Genomic DNA, 21,682 nt, shown 5'->3' with positions numbered 1-21,682 from the left:
AGTTTAGCTCAGCTGCTTGCTGGACCTGAAGCACAGCCCGTTTCTTATTGGGCAACGTTAGAATTCATATAGGCCCAGGAAAGGGCTGGGCTTAATATCTAAAACTACTCCAATACCATAATAAGGCCCACCAAAACAAAAATTCTGGTTTCACATATGATTTTATCTGTTATTTTTTGTTTATGTACTGTGTTAATGTTTCATGTTTGTGGTTAATTCAAGCTAGTATTAATCCAATTAATCGACGATATATTGCTTAACTCGAGAAATGAGAGACCTTGATAAGGATTAGATGCGCTAGCTACAAGAAAATTATTTATCTGTGACCAATTATTTCTAGTAAAATGTCTATTTCTTATTAAAATAAGTCTATTTTCGTGGCAAATAGTCATTTTCGTTACAAAAAATTCATCACAAATACCTGCTTTTCTTGTAGCGTTGTACTTTTCATGCTGAATTAATGAAGAGAACATATCCAATGAATACAATTTTCCCAATCCTTGAAAGTTCATCACAAATATGTACTCTGATTAGAAGTAATTAATATTAGTTGATTACAAAATTGAAACTTGTAAGGCTCGGGAAAACAAGGTAAAGGATCGAGCTGTTAAAGTACAAAAGTCCATACAAAATATATGGCGCTAGCTTCCAACCTAACATCTCTCAGAAAATCTAAGCACGATGGTTGCTAACTAATTAATCTTTCCTTTTCAAGTGCAACTACTCTTGATTTTTTTGTTCAGCCTTTTGGAACAAAATTTAGTGTTCCGTTTTCTTGTATCCTTGCTACTCCAACAACTTGAGTATTTATCTCCACAAATAAAACTTGCTTCATCATTGTGTTATGATAAAATCAAATAGGGAAAGACTTCACACTATGAGATAAAACAGCAGCCCTGCATTTATTTCGAAGTGCTTGACAAGTAACATGCCAAGAGAGAACTTGTGATCGGTTTAGGGTTCCTCCTCGCTTCTAGATAGTCTCGATCTTGACAAATACCTATCAACTACTTCGCCACGAGAGTTGACGAAATTGTTGTAAAAATAATTTAAATTTCTAAAGTGAATCATCTACCGGAAAATATGATCAAAATTATATGTATTCTACCATCAATCGTGTCTATGAAGCAATTCATCATAATATAATTGATTTATTCGCGTTTAGATAAACGAGTACGCAAGCTTAATTTTTTATTTTGATTATTTAACATTATGATTTCTTGATATTATGAAGTATATATATGTGTCAACAGTATTTAGAAGTTGTTTGGATAATAAAATGAGATGAGATAGTTTTAGATAAAAGTTAAAAGTTGGCTAAAATATTGTTAGATTATTATTTTTTAATATTATTATTCTTTTGAGATTTGAAAAGGTTGAATTGTTTATTATATTGTTTGTAAAAATTTGATAAAGTTATAATGATGAAATAAAATGAGTTTAGAGTGTTTCTCAACCAAACAGCCTCTTATAAGAGAGCCACATGTAACAAATTAGCTAGAAACAAGTATTATGTTTTGGCTGGTCTAGCCCCGAAGGGACGATTATGTTTATCATGTTAAACGTCGACCTTGAATAGTACTACTAGTAGATTTAGCCCTTGAAAACCCTAATATGACACAGGTTTCATTTTTTATAAACTTGAACCTATACGTTTCTCAATCAATATAGCCCATCTTATAGATAAACTGGCAGGCCAGTTTGGTTTAAAACAAATGGATATGTTCGTGCATAGAGATCAACATATATTCATGAAAAACTTCGATTGTGTAACATGAGTTCTTTTTTAAGTTGAAATTGAATGACGAGTGAGCAATTAGAGTCATATATATATATATATATATCCACATGACACACGTACGTACGTGGCCTTAATTTCGAAGGAAAGGCCAGTGGTAATTTTGATGTAAATTAAAATTATCCTGCATTTTTTTTTTAAGGAAAAATATAGTTGCAAACATAATTGTGCACTAATCTGTGCACCAATGTGATGTGATTGGTCAAAAAGTAGATTTGATTGAAAACAATGTTAATTTAAATTTTAAGTATGAATAAATCAGTATTGATACACAAATTAGTACACGACTGTGTTTATACGTAGCAAAACTATTTTATAAAATTAGAGCATCAATTAGTACGATTTGTTGATACTAGCTAGCTAGCTAATTATGATCTTTGCAGTTTTGCATGAATGATGCATCAATCAAAGCAAGGTTCGAGTTTGAGATGAGATCAAAGCACAGCCAATATATATATATATATATATATATATATATATATATGTATGTATATATACATATATACTAGGTATAATGTTAATCTCCTGTCCTGATTGATCATCATAACGAATATTTCTTCTATTTTTTATTTCTTGTTTTCTGAACCATCACTTTTACATATCTATCACTAGATATCATCTTCATAATTAATTCAATCAAGTTGTAGAGATATTGATGCAGCTTAATGTCTGCATAGATTAGGACCGGTACTACTAAGCTAGCTAGCTAGCTGTGTACTGATCATCATGATCGACGTCCGGACCCATTTGGGATAAAGATATTTGAAGTGTTTAATAAGTAAACAAGAAAAGGGTGATCGATGGATGGCTGATCTTCAATAATTCGTTTCTAAGCCTCTCAATCTTTCCAAAATCATAACTAACCTACTTTCACAAAAATCAACAATTTCCGAAAGCTGAGTACTGCACATGCAATATTATAAGATGGCGCAATTTCCCGACAAATTTACTTAAAAGATTACGTAAAGTGACCCTATATATATATGCACCCGATCGAGGACAGAATTAGTTATTTTGTATACTATGTTGCTCCATGGAGATCATAAACTATTCTTAATTTAAGTTTTAATTGCTATTGTCACACTACGTATGTACAGCTGGTAGATGTAATATTAATAAAATCCGGGAAATAATATTATTATATGCTATTACCTGATTGGCTGAGCCACAGCTGAGAAAGTCATAATCAAAACCACACGATCGTGTGTGTGTACACAAATGACATGATGATGATGCATGTGCATGTAAATGTGCGTGTAAATAAATATGCATGCACTCTTATATCTTGGCTAGAGGATGCATGGTAGCCAGAGTGTTGTGATATATATAGCTTACGATCGAAAGTGTCTTTTTGGAGGAATAAAATTATGAATCTCTGAAGATGATCAAGCAAAATTTCATATGTTTATGCGTGTGTAATTCACATATAACGGGTAAGGGAATCCAAGCCATGGAGAGTGGCCGAAGAAGATCATGAAGCCGGGCTTCCCCTCCAGTATATATATGTTTTACAACCTCGTGCATATATGTAGTTTTTATAAGTGACGTCCCTTAGCCGAGGATTAATTAGCTTAATTTCCATTAGTTCTTCATGGATTTCATGAATGGCTCGATCCAGTGTCCGTGGGGCTGATGATGTGGCATTTTTCCATTCGTAATTAAGGAAAAATACATGCATATTTCAGAAATTAAGTGGAAGGGCTAGCTGATCACTGTGACGTACGTGGCATGGTGACCTTTGGCGACTTGAATGTGAACGGTGATTTGGCGCAGCATTGGACAGGCATGGTCATGTACAAGACTTTTATCTCAACAGGCCGCGCAAGTCCAATATTGCCAAAATATTTATTAATTATATTAGAAATTATTAATCATTTTAATTAAAAACATTAATTTGACGTGGCCAATACCTTGAATGAGAAGACCCATGGTAGGTGAGAGATTGACAAGCACATCCCCATTGTTTATCTCATTATACCTAGCTTAATCAGCTTAAATTCCCAAATTTCTTGTGCATGGCGATCAGTGATCATCAGCTTCCAAGACTCTAGCATGATTATATCTAGTATATCCCTCAAGCTGCCACCGATACCTTTTTTAGTCCATATATGAATGATATCATGACAGACATCAAAACCTAATCGAAGAATTCTTTTCTTCTACTCTCCATATATGCATGCAAGTAAGTAAATTTTCAACTCCTAAAAGATTTTAATATTCAATTAATTAATTCCTATCATCAAGGATGAAATTTAGTAGTAAATGATCTCCAGGGTACGTCGTTGCAGGTTTAGGATATATAACAAGAAAAGTAGTAGAGAGCTAGCTAGCGCTATAATATCCTTTAGTACTAGCTTTCAATTCATTAGCAATTCATTTCATGTCACTTCTAATTCTTGGCTACAGAAGCAAAGTAGTGATCAGAAGGGAATCAAGGATTCAGGCATGAAGGAGAAAGGCATGGCAGGAGATGATCATGATCAAAAGGAAGAAAAGTTGCCACCAGGGTTTCGGTTTCATCCCACAGATGAAGAGCTAATTACTTGCTATCTCCTAAACAAGATATCAGATACTAATTTTACAGGACGGGCAATTGGTGATGTTGATCTCAACAAATGCGAGCCATGGGAACTTCCAGGTACGTATATAAAAAAGTTGTAATTAACCTAAAACCTTAATTTTTCTTATAAATATTGCATAATTAAGAAGGAAAAACAAATCTTAAAAATATTTTAATTCGCTGCAGCGTTCTCCTTAATTTGTTATATAACTATAGGTTATTTTGATTCTAGGTTTTCGAAAATATGCGGGCTTTGCATTCGGACGGGTTCTTATATATTAGCGTTCATTCATCCCAATAATTTAGGGTTCCTGATCACACGTGTTCCCTTGAAATATTAGAATAAATGATGAAGAATATTATTTTGCATTATTCGTATTGAATTCAATTTTCTAGTATATAGAATACTAATCTTTATCGTAAAATATGGAAAACGTTGTTATTCTTGTGATCATACGGATAATAAAAACTTTATAATTAATTTCATATATATTTTTATCAACAATAGGGAATAAAATCTAATATAGTTTTGACTGAATTAATTCTACTTGTCTTATTTCTCTAAACTTCTTCTGCCTACTAGGGAAGGCTAAAATGGGAGAAAAAGAGTGGTATTTCTTCAGCCTTAGGGATCGGAAATACCCAACCGGTGTGAGAACAAACCGAGCAACAAATACAGGTTACTGGAAGACCACAGGGAAAGACAAGGAGATCTTCAACAGCGAAACTTCAGAGCTGATTGGGATGAAGAAGACATTGGTTTTTTATAGGGGGAGAGCTCCCAGAGGAGAGAAAACCAACTGGGTCATGCATGAATATCGCATCCACTCAAGATCTGCCTTTAGAAATACCAAGGTACGAACGTAATCAATATTGCAATCATCACCAGCTCCACTCCTTTTTTTTTCGTCAAACCAGCAAATATTAGTCGAGCATGCATTATTTAGGTTGTACAGAACCGCGCGAGATCCGATATTTCCAGGAACTGAAACTCAAACCAGTACTATTGATACGTCGTTTCAACTATATATATAAATGACCACTATATATATAGTTGATCTTAATCATGGGTCTTTATTATTATCCACTTTTTCTATACATCGATGCGAATTCAGATCTCTTATCGGAGAAGAAAAAGAAAAAAGAAGAAACGTCCTCAGAACCTTACCCGTCATATACACCGCAGCTTACTAGCTAATTAAAGGGACAAACTTGCAAGCTTTCCCATTAACGAGCGGCCAAGAATTATTTGAATATATAAATCCATATGTTGAAGGAAAACTTACATATATTTCACTGGAAGCACTACTTGCATGGAAGAGATCACTTTAAAGACAAAAAGAAATTCATAAACCTCAATGAAATAAAATTTATATGCTCAGATCGAGCCGGCCCCTTAATTTTGTTGCTGAAGCTGAATGGTTAAAAAATTGTTTACTTAGGGATTTTTTGCAGCAGAATACACACATATTCGTCTCGTCATTCTATTTTTTATGAATTTATGAATGATAGGAGGATGTTGTGATATAAAAACTTCAAACTTCAAGCTGCATGAACATGTCAAAGTTAAATAATGCATGCATGAAATTAGTAGTAGTAGTCTTTTTCTTTTTTGTCTTGAGCACGTAAAAGCAGTCGCATGCAAAAATACATGCTCCAAGCATTAAAAATTGCATGGAGCATTAAAAAATGCATGCAATTTAGTCTATATGCGTGAAAACAGTGACAGGTGTAGATCTAGTACTGATGAAACCTGAAAAAACCCGAAAATTTGGCCAAACAGAAATACTAATTATAAGTGAAAGGAAAGGAAAACAAAAAAATTTTGTTCCTTTTTTGGTAAGTTACAGAGACGCATCAACCTACAATTTGGTGCCCTCTACCTTATTCTTGAGACCGAGACCAACTCATTGACACAAAACAAAAAAGCTGTATCTCGTCCGTGAAAGAGAAGAGAAAATGCTACTGGTATTGAATTACTTTTGAGACCATCACTTCCGCTTGCATATGGATTCAGAGTAATATATAGATGCAATTAACCCGAGTCTTTTTATTGGGCACACGTACAGCAGGATGAATGGGTAGTTAGCCGAGTCTTCCAGAAAAGCGCCGGCACAAAGAAACTTCCCTCGAACCAATCAAGATCTGCAATACTGAATCCCTACAACCTGGAAATAGGTCCTAGTTCTGTACCACCACCAATGATGCAGCTGGGAGATCCTTCAGGTCAGTTCCAATATTATGGAAGGAATTACGTGAGCAATGCAGAACTAGCGGAGCTCGCGCGGGTTTTCAGAGGCGGGGGATCAACGGCGCCCAGTGTCAACCTGCAGCCATTATTGCAACCCCACCTAAACTATCCATTTGGAGGAGGAGGAGGAGGAGGAGGAAGCTTCACAATATCCGGGTTAAATTTGAATCTTGGAGGAGCTCGGACTCAACCCATTTTCCGACCCATGCAGCACCCAGGGCCAGGGCAAGCACCGCCACCTCCTCCTCCTCCTCTATCAATGAACCAACAAGATGTAATTACTTCCTCCATGATGAATAGTAGTTCTCTTGCTGCAGAGACTCCAGGCTATGGTACGGATCAAATGAATCATGCAAACCCACCCGGCAATAGATATGTGGGCGTGGATCACTGCATGGATCTAGACAACTACTGGCCTACCTATTAAGGGGCAAAGAATTCGGGATCAACAATTTAGCCTAGCCTGCTATAAACATAAAGTAGATATTTAAGCTGCGTTGCATTAATCGTAGTTATAAGAGTAATGCTAGAGATAATTCAAGTTTTATTATATAAATTTTGTAAATTGACGTGCATCAATCAAAAATCAACGGTTATAACTTATTCGTTACCAATAATATAAAGCTTGTAAGATTTTTTAGTAAAATTTGCAATGAGTTTAGTACTTTCCTAATAATTAATTATGTTCATAATTAATTATGTTCCGTAAATGGGTCCACGCAGATCAATGTTTTTTTTTTTTTTGAGAGAGTGAGAGAGAGAGAGAGAGAGAGAGGAGAAAAGAGAGTCATATATAGCTCAGCTCACTTGGGTTGTGAGCATGGGAGTTGGCAGCTGCGATTGATCTTTGGTTGGATTCTGGTTTAATTTTAGATTATTTCGTTGAGAAGATATTTTCAATGCCAACCATGTACGGGAAATATTTTTATCATCTTTTCTCAGTTCCGATCAAATATAAAAAAGAGTGATTTTTCAGAATTAGGTCCGAAAGTCAGAGGTTGTTCAACCATGGAGAAAGTTGGAGGTTGTTCTTTGCTTGAGGTATAAATCAGTCCCGGCCGGTTGATAAATGTAGTGTGGGAGCTGAGGTCTATTATTTCATTATTATATGGTAGTAAGGTTGTCTCTCTCACTCACTCGTTGAAGCCTTAGGGTCGGTACTTACGTTTCTTACTAAAAGCTTGCCCCAAAAGCAAGAAAGGTTGGGGAGGGGGACAATAAAAACCGAACAGAATAATACCAAGAGCATTTTTCATACATGCTTCTGGACATCAAAATCAAATTAAAAGGGTACATAATTAGTTACGCTAAGATGAAGAGTTTTCGTGGTTAATTAGGCATGAGAAATATGATTCCAACAAACAAAGTCAAAACATAATGTGGACCCCAGAAGAGGGGAACCAAAAAATATTAAAACCACCTCTATCAACTTGAATAACACGAGCAATATATGAACTTCTACACTTCTATGACGTCTAACTACTGAGGGATGACTGTTCTAATTATTTTTAAAAAAAAACAAATACGAAAATAAATATTAATAAACAAACATAAGCAGCGATCTTCAACAACATTAGAGGAGTTGAGTGACAAGGGCAGGATCCTCAAAACATAGTCGAAGTTCACTGACAAGAACATAGTCCAAGAAGGCCCAAACTAAAAGTGCAACTCCCATCTGCATTAAAAGGAACTTCAGCATCATGTCACATCAAACCGACATCTCATGCAAAACTAAAGCAAGCCAATACATGCAGTAAAAGGAAAGTAGAACCATAAATCCACTATTCGATAAATGATAGTCTCCGACCCTAAATTCCCCAAAAACTGTTCCATTGACAGCATTTGATCCTCTCTTATTCTTGATTGAGAAATACATAACTTCTCAATCTCAAACTGCTATTATCTATAATTCTTAAAAATATTTATAGGGTAGATAGTCCTTATTTTTTTTCCTGTAGTCGACATACCCCTTCATGATGACAGATTAGGGCTTCATGCAGGCTGAAAAGAATACCAAATAACATTTTTTTTATTTTGCAACGTGCATCATAAAGTACCAAATTTGACACATTGGACTAACCGTTAAATATTTGTGCCATTGAAATGGAGAAAAAAATAGATAATGACTCGCAATCTTGATAATCAGATCCTAATGGAGTATATACATTGTAATTCCTGACAATCAAATAACACTTGTCTAATTCTAACCATTAAGATGGATGCATAATATGTTAAAATTATGATGAAGCACACCTTAGTTAGTCCACAGCCCCCACCAAAAACAGACATAAAAATTGGTAGATCCTTGCTGAACTCTACTTGTCCGGATGGACCCGTTTAGCCTTGCGACGTGCATGGTTGTTGTGAGCATTTCGAGTAGTTTTCTTAGCCTTTTTGCTGCATAGATGAGGTACATGAAATCATGTTACAAAGTTTAACCGCTAAAGAAGGAAAGTAAAAAAATATGTTTGTAAATCTTTTGATAAGACAGTGCAAAAATAAAAAGAACAGATCGCAAAGGAACTGACTAGGAAATGGCAGAACCAATTCTGAAGAGGATGATGATGGGGAGGGCCAACAAAGCAGAAGCCTGTGCCATTTGGATCACCAGCAAGTCACATGGTCGGTGTCAGGTAACGTGCAACAGAATAATTAGATTTGAATAAACAGACAAAGAAGAGAATACACAACCATTACGTACCGCAAACCACTCCAACTCTTTAGTAGCAAGAGGCCTTGTCAGTTCATGCCTTTTCAGCATCACTCGAACAGTGGCTTGCATCTTAACAAAGCATAAGAAAATAGAATAAAGGATTATTAATAAACGGCAAGTTGAACCAATACCAAATATATCTGGATACAAAACATACACAAATATACTTGAGGGGGTGGGGTTGGGGTTAATCAAATTTTAGACTTCACTTAATTCTTCTATGGTATGCGATACAGACCATATTAACACTAGGATCATCATGTTTAAGCGTTTCCAGATGGAAAGGGAAGGGTGAGTGAGAAAAATGAAAAAATAACCATTACAAATCCTTGGCATATTATTTTATTGGTAAGTTACAGACACAGCGCAAGTGGCAGCCATGTCGTGATTATATGGATAAGGCAGCTAAGTTAGAAATTAAGACAAGAATTACTAGATTAGAATGGAAGGCATACATGGTATCTTATCCGATTAGTTTTGTTTTATTTGAATTTGTATTGTCGTTTACCTAATACCTTGTGACAGAGTTGGAGGCTGGAACAGAGCTAGGATTGTGATAGTTGGAAGTGTGACTGTGATCAATATTGTTTCACAAGTAATCAAACATTTAATTAAAAAACGAAAAAGGGAGTAGCCCAAGTATACATGAAGTATACAAGAGGGACATGTAATTAATATTTATTGGATGTAGTATGACGAGTCACGGCTTATGTGAAGGAGAAGTTGCAACAGTTTTGGAACTATTTTTTGTCCTCAGATGATAAAACGTTGGTAGAACATAGCTCCCTCTTCCTTCTCCTTTCTTGTTGCGGATTCCTTCTATATTCTTCCTTCCTATCCAACCCATGTCAGCTACACAAACACCCAATCAGGTCTTGACCCATTTTTTGGCTTTCAATTAAACCCTTGTACAGCCATTGCACTGTATTTATGAATTTCATCTAAATAAAATCCTATGCATCTCCGTAGACGTAGGCACGGTGCCGAACCATGTAAATCTTGTGTCATGTGTAATTGATTCCATTTTTTTGTTACTTTTTCTCTTATCAATCCTAACAGACCTTTTTATTTTTATGTCAGGGAACCTCTCCAAGACAGGGCCCTTCAGACCCACCCCTGCAGAGTAAACCCCGGTCCCATGTAGAAGTTTCCCTACATGGAATTTGTTAAATCGCTGGCTTTTCATTAGGAGGTGTGGCCCAAAAGATTGCTTGCACCCATGAGGTGTTGAACCTTGGAGGACCTTGAAGGGAGTGATACCCCAAGACCAAGGCCTTCACCACTTGGGGTTAACAAACCTTACCCGCTATAACATTCCCTCTCCTTTTTTTTTTTTTTTTGTGTTGGGGGGGGGGGGGTGGAGGGCAAGGGGGTATTCACAGGAAAAATGCGGGGCACAACAAATGGTTTTCTTAGGCTCTAAACAAGAAACAAACTTGAACACTTCTATAAGTGACTACTGTTTCGACAGTTTACCATCAGCCACCAACAAAACAAAGAAATAAAAAAGAAGGATTTCATAATGCTCAACAAGCTCTATTCATAGATCCTAGCAACAGCTGCAACATATAAATCATGTCAATCTGCCACCAGATCCCTCAAAAAGCAAAAGCAAATGACTGAATGCCACCACAAAGACAACCAGCACGTTAAAAGAGCATGAATATCTTAAAACAAGTGAAAAGCCTAAAATTTGGGATAAAGAAACAAGGGACTAATTCATACCTGATGATGGTAAGTAGTTGCAGATTTCAGGAACTCCCTATAAGCACGAAGCACTTGCTTTGTATAGGGTTTCATTGCCACTCGTACTTCATCAACATGAGGTTTTGCCAATGCCGCAATTTGATCAATATATGGCTTGCTGAACTTTTTAGCTTCCTGTAATCGATGAAGAATTCTTTCAGATTCATGTTAGTAATAGTAGATCAGAAAACCAAGGACACTAAAGCACAATGTACCTGAAAGTAAGGATCAACAAATTCTTGTGCTCGGGCAAGATGTGGAGTTATTGTAGTCTTTGACGCCTCATAAACTTCAATAGATTTTTTAGTTAGCGATTGGACATGTGGTTCAGCGTTTGTTTTTAGCACAACCCACTGTTCCTTGATAATTGGGATCCATTTCTTCAAGTGACAGGATGGAGAATGAGAGAGTACACACACAGATTAGTCATTTCTTACAAATAAAAGCAACTTTCAAAAAGGGAAGAACCACCTAACACCAGTATTTCACTTCAAACCTTCTCAAGTAAAAAGCCAAATGACTACAACAAAATCAGGTCTTGAAATAGAAATACTGGAAGTCCCAAAACACAAAGCAGAAATCAAACGGCGTATCAATGGAAAGACAGCTTACACTTTTAATTGTTTCCATGTGAGGTGCAGCCCACTTTTCAGCTTGTGCCTTTTTCTCCAGGGCCTGGATCAAACGTCTAACAGAAGTTTAGTGGGCTGACAAACTATGAGGGAAATATCATTGTCAAACACAGGGTACCACATGATAAATAACCCTATAGCAACCAAGAGAAAAATATACCTTCTGAATTACCATATCCAGAGCTGGTTTGCCACGCTCATTCCAATGAATCTCCATAAAGGACTGCAAGAAGATTCGTTTTCAGCTCTAATGTCAACAACCCCAGTTGTGCACAACAAAATTTTGCTAAGTTTACCTGACAACGGATGAAATGTACAGCAAGCCAAGGCGGAAGCCACGCACCATGAACCTAGCACAACTAGTGTTAGCTTTGCCATCCAATTACAGTTTTAAATCATTTTCCTTTTGTGACTATACCAAATATCAGAGAAGACAACATATGTAACAAGGGAAGATCTCGTGCATTGATGAGTTTCTTGAGATGTCATCTAGAATTACATTATGTCACTCATGGACCATTGCCTAAATCCTTAAACCACACACACCATGACATCTTAATGGCAATGAAACCATTCAGAAGCTTTAGGCTAGGTTTGGATACAAAGATTGTTTTAACTTATCTCATCTTATCATTACAACTTTCCCAAATTCCCACACAAAATATAATAAATAATTTGACTTTTTCAAATCCCAAAATAATAATAATATTTTTAAAAAATAATATTCTAACAATATTTTATTCAACTCTCAACTTTCATATAAAACCATTTCATCTCATCTCATTATCCAAACCTCACCTTAAACGCTCATTCATAATTATAAGTAGAATCTTCTGGCAATGAAGTCCACCATCTGTTCTAGTTGTGTGATTTTTCATGACTAATCAGATGTTTCATGCATATGTAATCCCCAGTTACACATTCACACATATATGGTCAGTTCGACCCACAGGGGTTGTAGATTTTTTAGATTAAGGACTCCTTTACCATCTGTTGAAATAAATACATAATGATACAACTATGAGCAAGTAGTAATATGTCAAATTTTGGAATTTTGCAAAGTTTCTGTCTCAGAGATGTTTTAATAGATTCAGTTCATCCCTCTAAACCATAGAGAGAAGATAGCATATAAAAATAAAATTAATGTTTGGACAGACTCAGGTACAAAAGTGACAAGTATAGCCTAAAACTTTCTAAACCCATAGTTCATGTAACCTATAGATAGAGAACATGAAAAACTAGTCATTTTACCTCCTTTAACTCTTTAGCTTTTGAAGTGACTGCTGACTTTGCCTTGATCATTTCTTCCTAGAAAAGTTTTTTAAAAAAATACATAAGAATCATCACGTAGAATCTGGCATAGTATGAGCTTTTACAGAACTAAATAGGTACCTCAGCAACTTTAAGAGCCTGTTCAATTATACGAATTTTGGTCTTCTGTTCTTCATTAATCTTTTGGAGCTGTTAAAAGAAGACAGTGTCTCAGATCAGTTGACCATTCTCTCGTGATAATATCAAGGTCATTTCACATCAAATGATTAAAAAAGTAAAACAGGAATTAAAAAGATATATGACATGATACATAGTCACTGAGAGTATAGAAACTCAAAATTACAATCATGCAGAAAAAAAGACAAACAAATTCAAGCAGAAGGAACCTCTTAAATTTGCTAAACTTCAATACCAGCCGATAAAAGAGAGACTCCTGAATTATAAGTATAATCATGCATAAAGTAAACGGAACCTCTAAAATTTGCCTAACTTCAATACAAACCGATAAGACAGAGACTCCCGACCATAATAAAAATTTTACTAAGTGTTCTTAAGACATAATTTAGCACTGTGGCTTTTGCCCATATAATTTTAAGATGTCCACTGGTACAGCCACCAAAAATAATAAAATTACGTTATTTCAGGAATCAAGGCAACTGGTATACTTCAGAGATGCGTGTAACTTCTACCTACAAGAAGGTCTTCCTTAAAAAGAACATCATAGGAAGTATCCATGGGGGAATTTTATGAACGATGGATGTCTAGTAACATAGTTTTATGAAAACACTGGGTTTTAGTTTTCAAATGGGATTAATCATTTCTGCTCTTAGAAGCTTTGGTCTCCTATATCCAACTCTATTAATGCAAAATTTCGTAATTATGCGATATCCATGCCACACAAACAAAACAGAGTACATATGCAAATTGAGACAAGTGACAAACTATGTGTGCGCGTGTGTGTGTGTGCGTGTGTGTGTGTGTGTGTGTGTGAGAGAGAGAGAGAGAGAGAGAGAGATCTGATGCAAGATAATTTTGAACTTAAGTGGTGCCAAGGTCTTTCACCCATGTAAAATAGTAAAAACAATTACTGAGTATATAGGAGGGAAAAAGTCAAATGAACAAAATAAACTCTTAGAGCATTCTGAAGAAGATACAAGTATGTTCTTCAAAGATCAAATCAGAGAGGAACCAAAAAGAAGTTTTTAACAGGAAGAGGAAAAGCAGTATTTTTCTAGTATCAGGAATGTCGAATAGAAAGAACAGTTTCAATCAGATTAGAAAAAGAACTATTCTCCTCAATATTATTAAGTCCTTTACACCCTTCAATAAAAATTTGACACATCAGTTGTTTTTTATTGGAGAATTGACAACACATCCATATTGAACAAATTCTTTAAAAAATTTAAAAAAAAAAAATTAACATGCCGATCTGTTAATCATTTATTGGAGTGTGTAAAACTAAGGTCTCATTTGGTTGAGATGAGATAAAAGTTGAAAAAAATATTGTTAGAATATAATTTTTGTTTTGGGATGTTTGTGTAACCAAATGAGGCCTGGTTTTACACCACATTCTAACAACAGATGCTCTCTACTAGAAAATGGAATGCACGCATTCAACAAGCAAAACTTAAAAAGAAACTGTATCTTGTAATGTTGTATGCCATAACAAAACATATTTCAATGAGACACATAGCCATAAATTATACTTTCCAAACAAAATCTAGCAAGATAAGTAACTCACATTCTCTAGATTCAAACTCAAATCGCTTACTTTCCTCTCAGGTTCATTTACCCGAGCTTCCAAGGCAGCCTTCTCCTTATTTTGAGTTTCTAGTTCAGCTTTAAGTTTCGCAACCTGTATAGAAAATGAGAGATCATAAAGCCTATGCTTTTAACATCGTAAATTGTTTGCTTGCTGATATCTAACCTGCTTCTCCAATTCACCAGCATGTGCACGAGCCTTACCAACCTGCTCCGCGTCTAAAGTCCCTTTTTTCTGAAATTATAGAGGACCTCCTATGAATGCCCCTTAAATTTACAGTGTGACTTCATAATGCATAAGAATGATGATATCCAAAACTGTAGTCAATAATGTGCACCTATATAGTAACAAGCCAAGCACATCTAGCAGCCTCCGAGTATAGAACAATGGTAGCTACTAATTTCATTAAAATTGAACGTATGACATCATGATGCTTAAGAATGATATCCAAAACTGTAGTCAACAATGTGCTCCTATGGAGTGAAACTAAGCACATCTAGCAGCCTCCGAGTATGAAACAATAGTAGCTACTAATTTAATTAAAATTAGAGGTATTGGAATATAATAAGGACATATATACTTGTAATTTTAAAGAAATTAGTAATTATTGTCAGTTAATGGTCATGCAGAGGTTTATGCTAATCCACACCTGGAGTGATGCGATCTGACTCTGCAAGGAAGCAATGTAATCTGACTTCTCTTGAATGATCTTTTCCTTCTCCTTTATAACATCTTCCTTTGCTTTCAATTCTTTGGATTTCTCATCAATTTGGGACTCTTCAATAACAGACAGAAAAAGGGCATCAGAAAACAAAGACAAAATCAAGTTCAGTTTGTCAAATTTTCTTCTCATAAAGACTGGTGATTCTCATTTTTAATAAGATTTTTATGATACTCAACAACACTCTCAATTAAGCCTTAGTACAAATAAATGGCATCCACACATGGATTGGACTACACCTCACGCCCACACCTTGACGACAAAAAAGAAAACTTTCAATATAGAAAACAAAGAATTTCAATTTTATCTAGATGAGTCTGTCATATATTCAATAGGCCTAGAGAAACAAGACTAATTTTCACGATTCAATTTAAACTGTGACTTAGGCTACTGTCCCTCTACCGTTGTTTCTACTGCTCAGCCGAATATGATCCTAGCCAGTCTCTCAGCAGTTGTACTACTGTTACATTATGATCCGTTTTGATGCACAGTAAGAAGGTAATAAAATATGAAGAAACTATAATTTAACTACTGATTAAGGGGGAAAAATCCACCAACCATAAACCCGAATATTCCAAGTTTTTTAAGATTAGTTTCTAGAGAACCAAACGCAGCATTATGATTTTCTTTCCGTCATAGCTATAGTAACACATCAATCAAACGAACCAACGTTTATGAAATCAATCCTAAACTCTTCGTCGAATGAAAACACTTTCCCTTGAAATTTAGCGGTCCAAGATAAACTAACCAATTTTCACTCAACTTCACGGGTCAGACTGCGTTAAAATCAACATTCAAATACAATCTATGCAAAGAAAAAAAATGCATACTTTGTAACACAACCTATGTTTCTCTTCTCTGCCTCAGTCATCTCCGCAACCAAACACGACGGACGAAATTACAAAGAAAAACCGAAAAAAAAAAAAGTGCTAAAGAAACTGACCAAGGTCCTGGATCTTGGATTCAAGCGATTTGATCTTCCGACCGGACGAACCTTCAGGCCTGGGGGATCCAGTGGATTGATCCGTCTCAGGTAGTGGCATAGCCCTAACATGCGTGAGAATTAGAGCTAGAAAGATTGATAAAATCACGAGCTTTGAGGCCGACATGGCATGCAATCACGGCCAACAAAAGTCAAGGGTATCAGACACCGAAAAACACACACAGAGATGGTGAGAGACCGATCTTCTGAGTTCTGAGTTTCGTTGTTTCACAGTTTTCACTTTCACTTCTTGTTGAAACTAATACCGTGATACGTGTGAAAATATCATTGCCGGCGTAGATCAATGGACCCATTTTTTCACCTATTTTGAATTTTCAGCTCCGATTTCATTTTTTTTTTTTTTTCAAAACTCTTTACCAAACGTCCTAAACTTAAAGTAAATAAATTCCAATAAATTATTAATTAGTCATTGAAATATGAATGATTTAAAGTTTTTATCTCATACAATTATATTATATCGTGTTATTAAAATATATGTATATTAATTTTTAATGATATAATTCTATTCTATAGAAGTATCACGTGTCCACTCTTAGTATTTAAATTATTTAATAACTATTTTAAATTCTATATTATTTATTTATATAAATAGAATTATTCTTATATAAATAAGAAAAATTATTTAAGAAGAAAAAATTATATAAAAAAAAAAAAAAAATCTTATTGCTACGCTACACGTGACTCGTTTTAGATTTTTATTTTTATTTTTATGGCCTTGTTTTCTAATGGTTGAGGCTTGCAATATTTTGTTAAGTTGCAAATAGCCTGTTGAAGAGGGATATTAAACTTGGTTTGGTAGGAGGCACTGAAATGCTGAATAGCCGCAAAATAAGCCTAAGAGAACTAACGTTAGTTTGATCAAAAGTTAATATATTTTTAAATTTTGATTAATTTATTTAAAATAAACCTACATTAAATTTATCAAAAAGGTATTTGAAAAGTTTTAACTACAATAATTGTTGTCCTTCTTTCAAATTTAAAGGTTGACTATTTCACGTTCAAACTAATATTTTATTCTAATTTTAATAGATAATAGTTTTATTTTATTTTATTCTAAATTAGTTGGAAATCAATTATTTAAGTACTAAATTAAACTATTAATGTCCATATGATTAGTATAATTACAAAATATGAAGGAAAAAATTAAAAATATTATTATTAAAAAAATAATATTATATTATTATTTTGATGAATCGAATGACTAATCCAATGTGAAATTATAGGTATGAAGGTTTTGAATTTATGAAAAATGTGTACTTTTCATCAAATTTTGAAAATGAATTTGATGAGTCCAATACTAGTGCTCTAATACGTATGGAAGATGATTTTTTTAGCTTTATAGAGAAAGAAAAAAAAAAAGAATTTTGAGATTTTTTTTTTTTTTAACTAATGCGATCTATAGATTATTTGTGCAGAAAAAAAATTAAGATGTATTTAATTTCACATCAACATCCCGTAAAATTCTGGCTCTGAGTATTGACCTTATTCATTTAAAATATATTTAAATTGAGAGCCGAAAATGAAACAACGGATGAGGATGAAAGTCTTGGCAATTGCCATACATCAATGCTGAAAGATAAAAGACCTTCACCAATAATTTCGGTTTGTTTTTAATTATAATTTTTTAATTTTTTACACAAAATAAATATTTTTTAATAATATTTTATTTAACTTTTAATTTTTATTTTAACTCATTTTATTTCATTTACGAAAATAAACGAATGTTAAGTATAAATTTATGGTTTAATCATAATTTCATTTCTTGTAAAAGGACAAAATTTGAAATCCGATTCATATTAATTTTGAAGAACCTATGCGATTTATTGAAAAAATAAATAAACATATCTAATTTGTGAAGGAATAATAAATGTGAAAATAAATAAATATTGGAGCTTTATGGTTGACGGAAAGTTCTGTACGTACGTGGTCTGTATATTCTTAACTTTTTATGAATGTTTGAACTTTCAACATGTTGATTGTGAGAAGATTCCACTTCGTTCACGTAACGTTGACTAGTTTGGATTTCGTAACCACGCACTTCATCTTTTGCTAACTTTCTATCTCCAATGACAATGTGACATCGTCGAGGCTGAAGCACTTAATCCTATTCCGATTATTAACAAGATAAATGTAGATTACACAAATTGAACAGTTAAATTATGAAATACGTAATATTAAAATCATTTTTATAAAATATTTTTATAATTATAACATTTGTATATTAATAATAAATTTAGAGTACTATTAGATCTATAAAAGAATTATATAAAATAAATCTATAAATTAAAATAATTTTATTTGATTTATTAAAATTATTTTATAATAAAAATAATTTTATAATCTTACGAATTATATTAAATTACATGTGGATTTAATTTTATGTAATTTTTTTTAAACTAAAGTATTTCCCATAAATTTAAGAGTTCCTCCTTGGAACGGACATTTCCATTCCTTGGGCTTTACCGCCCTTCAATAAATACCGGCCACGTCAACATTCCATGAAGGAGTACCACGAGTCTCATCGCAGCCTGACCAATTCATTTGAAATATTTGAAAGCATGGCCGAAGGGATGACAAACTAAACATCATGCTTATATATTCAGTAATCTTCAACATAAAACTACATAAAAGACTGGCCAACGTTTGCCAAAATAAAACATGCGATCATATGACCAGGATCTCTACTATTTCCGGCATTAACAAATTAAGAAAGAAAATTAAAATGGTACGTTTGCATGACCTTCATTGATTACAACATCACTCATGATTCCAGTCTTAAGGTTGCTATTAGTAATGTTGGTGTGTCCAAGTCCAAAGGCTGAATTCTGCCCGGAAACAGCCATTTCATTTCCAGCAAATGAGGTTTCATCTCCATAAACAGTGATGGTTGGGGAGACATTCGGAACGCGGCGCAGATTGTGGGTATTAAGTGGCGGCGGTGTACCTAAATGACTTTGAAGAAGCTGATATAAACTGAAATTGCTGGTTAAGGAGCCACGAGTGACCATATCTTCAGCTAATTTCACCTGAAATCACATAAATGTTATTGGTTTTTTCTGTTTTGTGTTGCTCTTTATCCATACAAAACCCTCTTTTGTAAAGCTGCTGCTACAATACCTTGGCTCTCAAAGCTTCCACATCTGATTTCAGGACTCGATTATTTGTATCAGCAACATGATACTGTTGATTAGCATGTGTGAACTGCTTGCATAAAGAAGTATTTTCTCCTTTCAGTTTATCAACCTGAGAAAGAACCATAAATTAAACAAAACAACAAAATTTAAACTGCTAAAGGAGCATTGATCAACCCCATTCAAGAGTCCATAGTTGGTTGGTAGATTCCCCAATTTTCCTCTTTTCTCTCCTCCTAGTTGTTCAAGATGAGTAGAACCATGATTTTTTTTTTATTATTATTATTATTTTATTTTTTTTGCAATTGACGAATCAAATAACAAAAACTAACCCACGACACAAGATATATAACCTGAATCTCGAGCTCTTGGAGCTGCAATTGTTTTTTTTCTCTTGATCGCCTGGCAGACTCCCGATTGGAATTCATCCTGGCCACAAAAACATAGTTAGGATCATGAACAACCCAGAACCCACTTGTGGAATTACTAAACAACATCACACGTACCTTTTCACGCGTTTTAATTTAGCCACGTCTGTGCTCTGCTCACACTGACCAGCTTCTAAGTCGACATCATCATCCGAAGGTTCATGCGAGGAACCAGTACTGGTAGCTACTCTTGCTTGAGCATCCCTGCCTTCTGGCTTGTTAGCTGACATTGGACTGCTAACTGACATATTTCCCAAATTTAAGTTTTAAACGAAAAGCATTAATTGGAAAGGAGATTAAAGATTAAACAAGGATAACATGAAACGTGCATATTTATATGCGTGGCTCCTTGATCATACCGCATATTGATGACTGAGATTCCATGGTTGCTGAAATGCTGGATTGCTTGAAAGTGAGATTTGGAGAACTTTCAGTCAGTCCACTGCAACCTGAAAATGAATTCCTTATGTCCTGCACTTACAGACAGAAACCTGGGTTAGATCGTTGCATACTATTATAAGCCGGTAAACAGTGAATCTTGTGCTTGTGAATGAACCAATAGGGTCACAATAATGAGCATCAGATGTACATCAATGCACACCTACAAGTCAACTCGTAATCCATGCTATTCTTTATCTTGAATTTTGTAAACTCAGATATATAGTTAGAGCTACAGCAGCAAGGGTGATTGAAAATGAGAAAAATATAAGATGGAGGAAAACAATCTCTCTCAATATATTAAGACAGCTTCTAATTGAAAAACATTTTCAGGTCAAAATGATGCGTGCTTATAAGGCAGAAAGCGATGGGCCAAGTTGACAGAAATGGACGAATCATCTTTAACGATGGCTTTGCCTGTTGCTCCACCAACCATGCATAAACAAATAAACAAACAATAAATTAAAGCTACTTTAAAGCACTACCAAAATATTAATAGAACTAATTCTTCGTATTGATAACATATATATATATATATATGTGTGTGTGTGTGTGTAAAGTAGTATATGTACTGCATTAATTATAAAAAATTAATATTTAGAAATCCAACCATAAACTTCAATATTTACACGGGTGTTCTTATCAAAAAAAAAAAAATATTTACACGGGTGTTACACCAGTAGTGTGTTGTAGTTATGGTTTTTCTTTAGGAACTGATCATTCACATGCTCGTCTGTGAGCCCACAAAACAGAGCGACGGAGAGAGAGAGAGAGAGAGAGAGAGAGACTAACCCGAATATTGACAGGGAAGCCGGAAAGACTAGCGTAGGCGGAGAGAAAATCACCAAGAAATACATCGGATTCATCGGCAGCTCCGTCAAGCACATGACTCCAATTATTAATCTCTCCGGTTGTCTCATACTGATGGTAGAGGTCTCCGTTCCGGCCGGTATCGATCAACTCGGGATCGCTTATAGTCCTCCTTATCAACTCCTCGAATTCGAGACTCAACTCCGATGCGCTACGCTTCATGTCACTGTCCCTTAAAATCGACGCGATTTGAGAACGAGTTCGTTCGGGAGCACAGCGAGACGTTGTCTGCCAGTTGGTTCAGCCACTGCTGAGAGAGAGAGAAGGGAGGGGGGAGAGAGTTGGTATAGGTACAGAATTATATAGAAGAGGAACAGAGAGAGATGAGGCTGCGAAAACAAAGTACGGTGAGAGAAA

General features: G+C 34.8%; 3 protein-coding genes across 4 annotated transcripts; 1 reads left to right on the top strand and 2 right to left on the bottom strand.

Annotated features, from left to right (window-relative positions):
• Positions 1-3,785: 3,785 nt before the first annotated feature.
• LOC122318460 (protein CUP-SHAPED COTYLEDON 2-like) lies at positions 3,786-7,214 on the top strand. Of its 2 annotated transcripts, none has more exons than XM_043135822.1 (4): positions 3,786-3,980; positions 4,205-4,436; positions 4,942-5,213; positions 6,431-7,214. In XM_043135822.1, the coding sequence occupies exons 1-4, from the start codon at positions 3,975-3,977 to the stop codon at positions 7,034-7,036; spliced, it is 1,116 nt and encodes a 371-aa protein (XP_042991756.1). In that variant the 5' UTR covers positions 3,786-3,974; the 3' UTR covers positions 7,037-7,214. The 2 variants fall into 2 exon arrangements, with proteins under 2 accessions (XP_042991756.1, XP_042991755.1); XM_043135821.1 differs by having other exon boundaries at positions 6,428-7,214.
• A 697-nt stretch (positions 7,215-7,911) lies between these two features.
• On the bottom strand, positions 7,912-16,721 carry LOC122318458 (coiled-coil domain-containing protein 18-like). Its single transcript, XM_043135820.1, has 15 exons — positions 16,399-16,721; positions 15,384-15,511; positions 14,900-14,968; positions 14,714-14,827; positions 13,093-13,161; positions 12,952-13,008; positions 11,997-12,050; positions 11,861-11,923; positions 11,681-11,743; positions 11,284-11,448; positions 11,048-11,203; positions 9,311-9,391; positions 9,138-9,199; positions 8,863-9,006; positions 7,912-8,284 (listed from the first exon to the last, which is right to left on the bottom strand). The coding sequence occupies exons 1-14, from the start codon at positions 16,562-16,564 to the stop codon at positions 8,925-8,927; spliced, it is 1,329 nt and encodes a 442-aa protein (XP_042991754.1). The 5' UTR covers positions 16,565-16,721; the 3' UTR covers positions 7,912-8,284; positions 8,863-8,924.
• Positions 16,722-19,029: 2,308 nt separating this feature from the next.
• Positions 19,030-21,682, bottom strand: LOC122317803 (basic leucine zipper 9-like). Its single transcript, XM_043134827.1, has 6 exons — positions 21,248-21,682; positions 20,377-20,488; positions 20,096-20,258; positions 19,943-20,018; positions 19,576-19,701; positions 19,030-19,484 (listed from the first exon to the last, which is right to left on the bottom strand). Exons 1-6 carry the CDS (start codon positions 21,485-21,487, stop codon positions 19,176-19,178), a joined length of 1,026 nt encoding a protein of 341 aa, XP_042990761.1. The 5' UTR covers positions 21,488-21,682; the 3' UTR covers positions 19,030-19,175.

This window comes from Carya illinoinensis, chromosome 8 (assembly GCF_018687715.1).
Source record: "Carya illinoinensis cultivar Pawnee chromosome 8, C.illinoinensisPawnee_v1, whole genome shotgun sequence".
Classification (NCBI taxonomy): domain Eukaryota; kingdom Viridiplantae; phylum Streptophyta; class Magnoliopsida; order Fagales; family Juglandaceae; genus Carya; species Carya illinoinensis.
This window is presented reverse-complemented; position numbering and strand designations above follow the sequence as displayed.

What these genes read in the sequence shown, in the direction of transcription:
- LOC122318458 (XM_043135820.1), bottom strand. Translation starts at nt 16,564, where the DNA reads ATGTCGGCCTCAAAGCTCGTGATTTTATCAATCTTTCTAGCTCTAATT. An exon ending in TGGATATGGTAATTCAGAAG is followed by an intron (nt 11,744 to 11,860) that starts GTATATTTTTCT and finishes CGTTTGATCCAG; the next exon opens with GCCCTGGAGAAAAAGGCACA. An exon ending in ACATGGAAACAATTAAAAGT is followed by an intron (nt 11,449 to 11,680) that starts GTAAGCTGTCTT and finishes TGTCACTTGAAG; the next exon opens with AAATGGATCCCAATTATCAA.
- LOC122317803 (XM_043134827.1), bottom strand. Translation starts at nt 21,487, where the DNA reads ATGAAGCGTAGCGCATCGGAGTTGAGTCTCGAATTCGAGGAGTTGATA. An exon ending in ATCTCAGTCATCAATATGCG is followed by an intron (nt 20,259 to 20,376) that starts GTATGATCAAGG and finishes GAAATATGTCAG; the next exon opens with TTAGCAGTCCAATGTCAGCT. An exon ending in TCCAAGAGCTCGAGATTCAG is followed by an intron (nt 19,702 to 19,942) that starts GTTATATATCTT and finishes GTTCTTTCTCAG; the next exon opens with GTTGATAAACTGAAAGGAGA.
- LOC122318460 (XM_043135821.1), top strand. An exon ending in CGAGCCATGGGAACTTCCAG is followed by an intron (nt 4,437 to 4,941) that starts GTACGTATATAA and finishes TCTGCCTACTAG; the next exon opens with GGAAGGCTAAAATGGGAGAA. An exon ending in CTGCCTTTAGAAATACCAAG is followed by an intron (nt 5,214 to 6,427) that starts GTACGAACGTAA and finishes GCACACGTACAG; the next exon opens with CAGGATGAATGGGTAGTTAG.